Source organism: Loa loa (genome assembly GCF_000183805.2).
Source record: "Loa loa unplaced genomic scaffold supercont3.2770, whole genome shotgun sequence".
NCBI classification, from domain to species: domain Eukaryota; kingdom Metazoa; phylum Nematoda; class Chromadorea; order Rhabditida; family Onchocercidae; genus Loa; species Loa loa.
In genome coordinates, this window is record NW_018110948.1 from 1 (window position 1) to 970 (window position 970).

Below are 970 nucleotides of genomic sequence, written 5' to 3' on the forward strand. Positions count from 1 at the left end.
AATTCTTCTGGAATCTCCAAGAGAAATCATTGGATTACTTGTGCATTGCATCTTTCATTCATTGAATTACCTTGTGCTAGACACGGCCATAAACAAATGCTTAGGTAATTATTGGTTGGATAGAATAAACTAAACAATAATTTCATTTGTTTCACTTAAGATTTCATTTTTTTTTTCTTAAATACACATTGATAGTATTTATCTAATGTTTGCTTTCATGTTTACAAAAACATATTTGATTGAATTTTGTAAAAAAACAAGAGCTAAATTTGATAAGATATATCGAATCGTTCAGAAAAATTCTGCAAAACAGACTGTGTTTACAAAAAAATTCCAAAATAGAATGGAACATTTTTCGAATTTTTCAAGTGAAAAATTTGTTGTAAATAAACCTGATAGAATAATCGAAATTTTTTGAAAGTTAACAAAAAAAAAAATTTTAAGAAATGACGTTTGCAAAAGATCCAACCTTTACGATGCAATTATCACCACCAATTGAATGGACATATCATGAAGAAGAAACAGAAACATATGATGAACCTACGGCAGAACAAGAAAGTATTAAGAAAGTATGCAAACATTGTGGAAAATTGAACGATGATTCTATTGACGATGTATTTGATTAATTTTCTTATCATTTTTGAGTAAAATATTCAACAAATATTAGTACTAATGGATGATATATATTAATTTATTGATTTACTTTTCATACTATACATGATTTACATTCATTTTGATACTTAAAAATATAGTAATTGTTTTAATTCTTACCATATATCATTCATATTTTATTGCTCAAACTGAATTTTACATTATTTGCCAAATGCAAAATTAAAGTAATATAACGAATTTACATAAAATTTATCTCATTTTAACATCGATTACGCTATCCTACTAATGCGAAAAAAAAAAGTTACACTTATTGGATAAAATGTAAAAATTCTCCATTCAAAATTTAATTTTTAATATA

The 970-nt window shown here is 24.6% G+C and overlaps 1 protein-coding gene across 1 annotated transcript; it reads left to right on the forward strand.

Annotated features, from left to right (window-relative positions):
• Window positions 1-446: 446 nt before the first annotated feature.
• On the forward strand, window positions 447-656 carry LOAG_15802 (hypothetical protein; the record flags this gene model as incomplete). Its single annotated transcript, XM_003151290.2, has 1 exon — window positions 447-656. The coding sequence occupies one exon, from the start codon at window positions 447-449 to the stop codon at window positions 624-626; it is 180 nt and encodes a 59-aa protein (XP_003151338.2). The 3' UTR covers window positions 627-656.
• Between the last annotated feature and the right edge of the window lie 314 nt (window positions 657-970).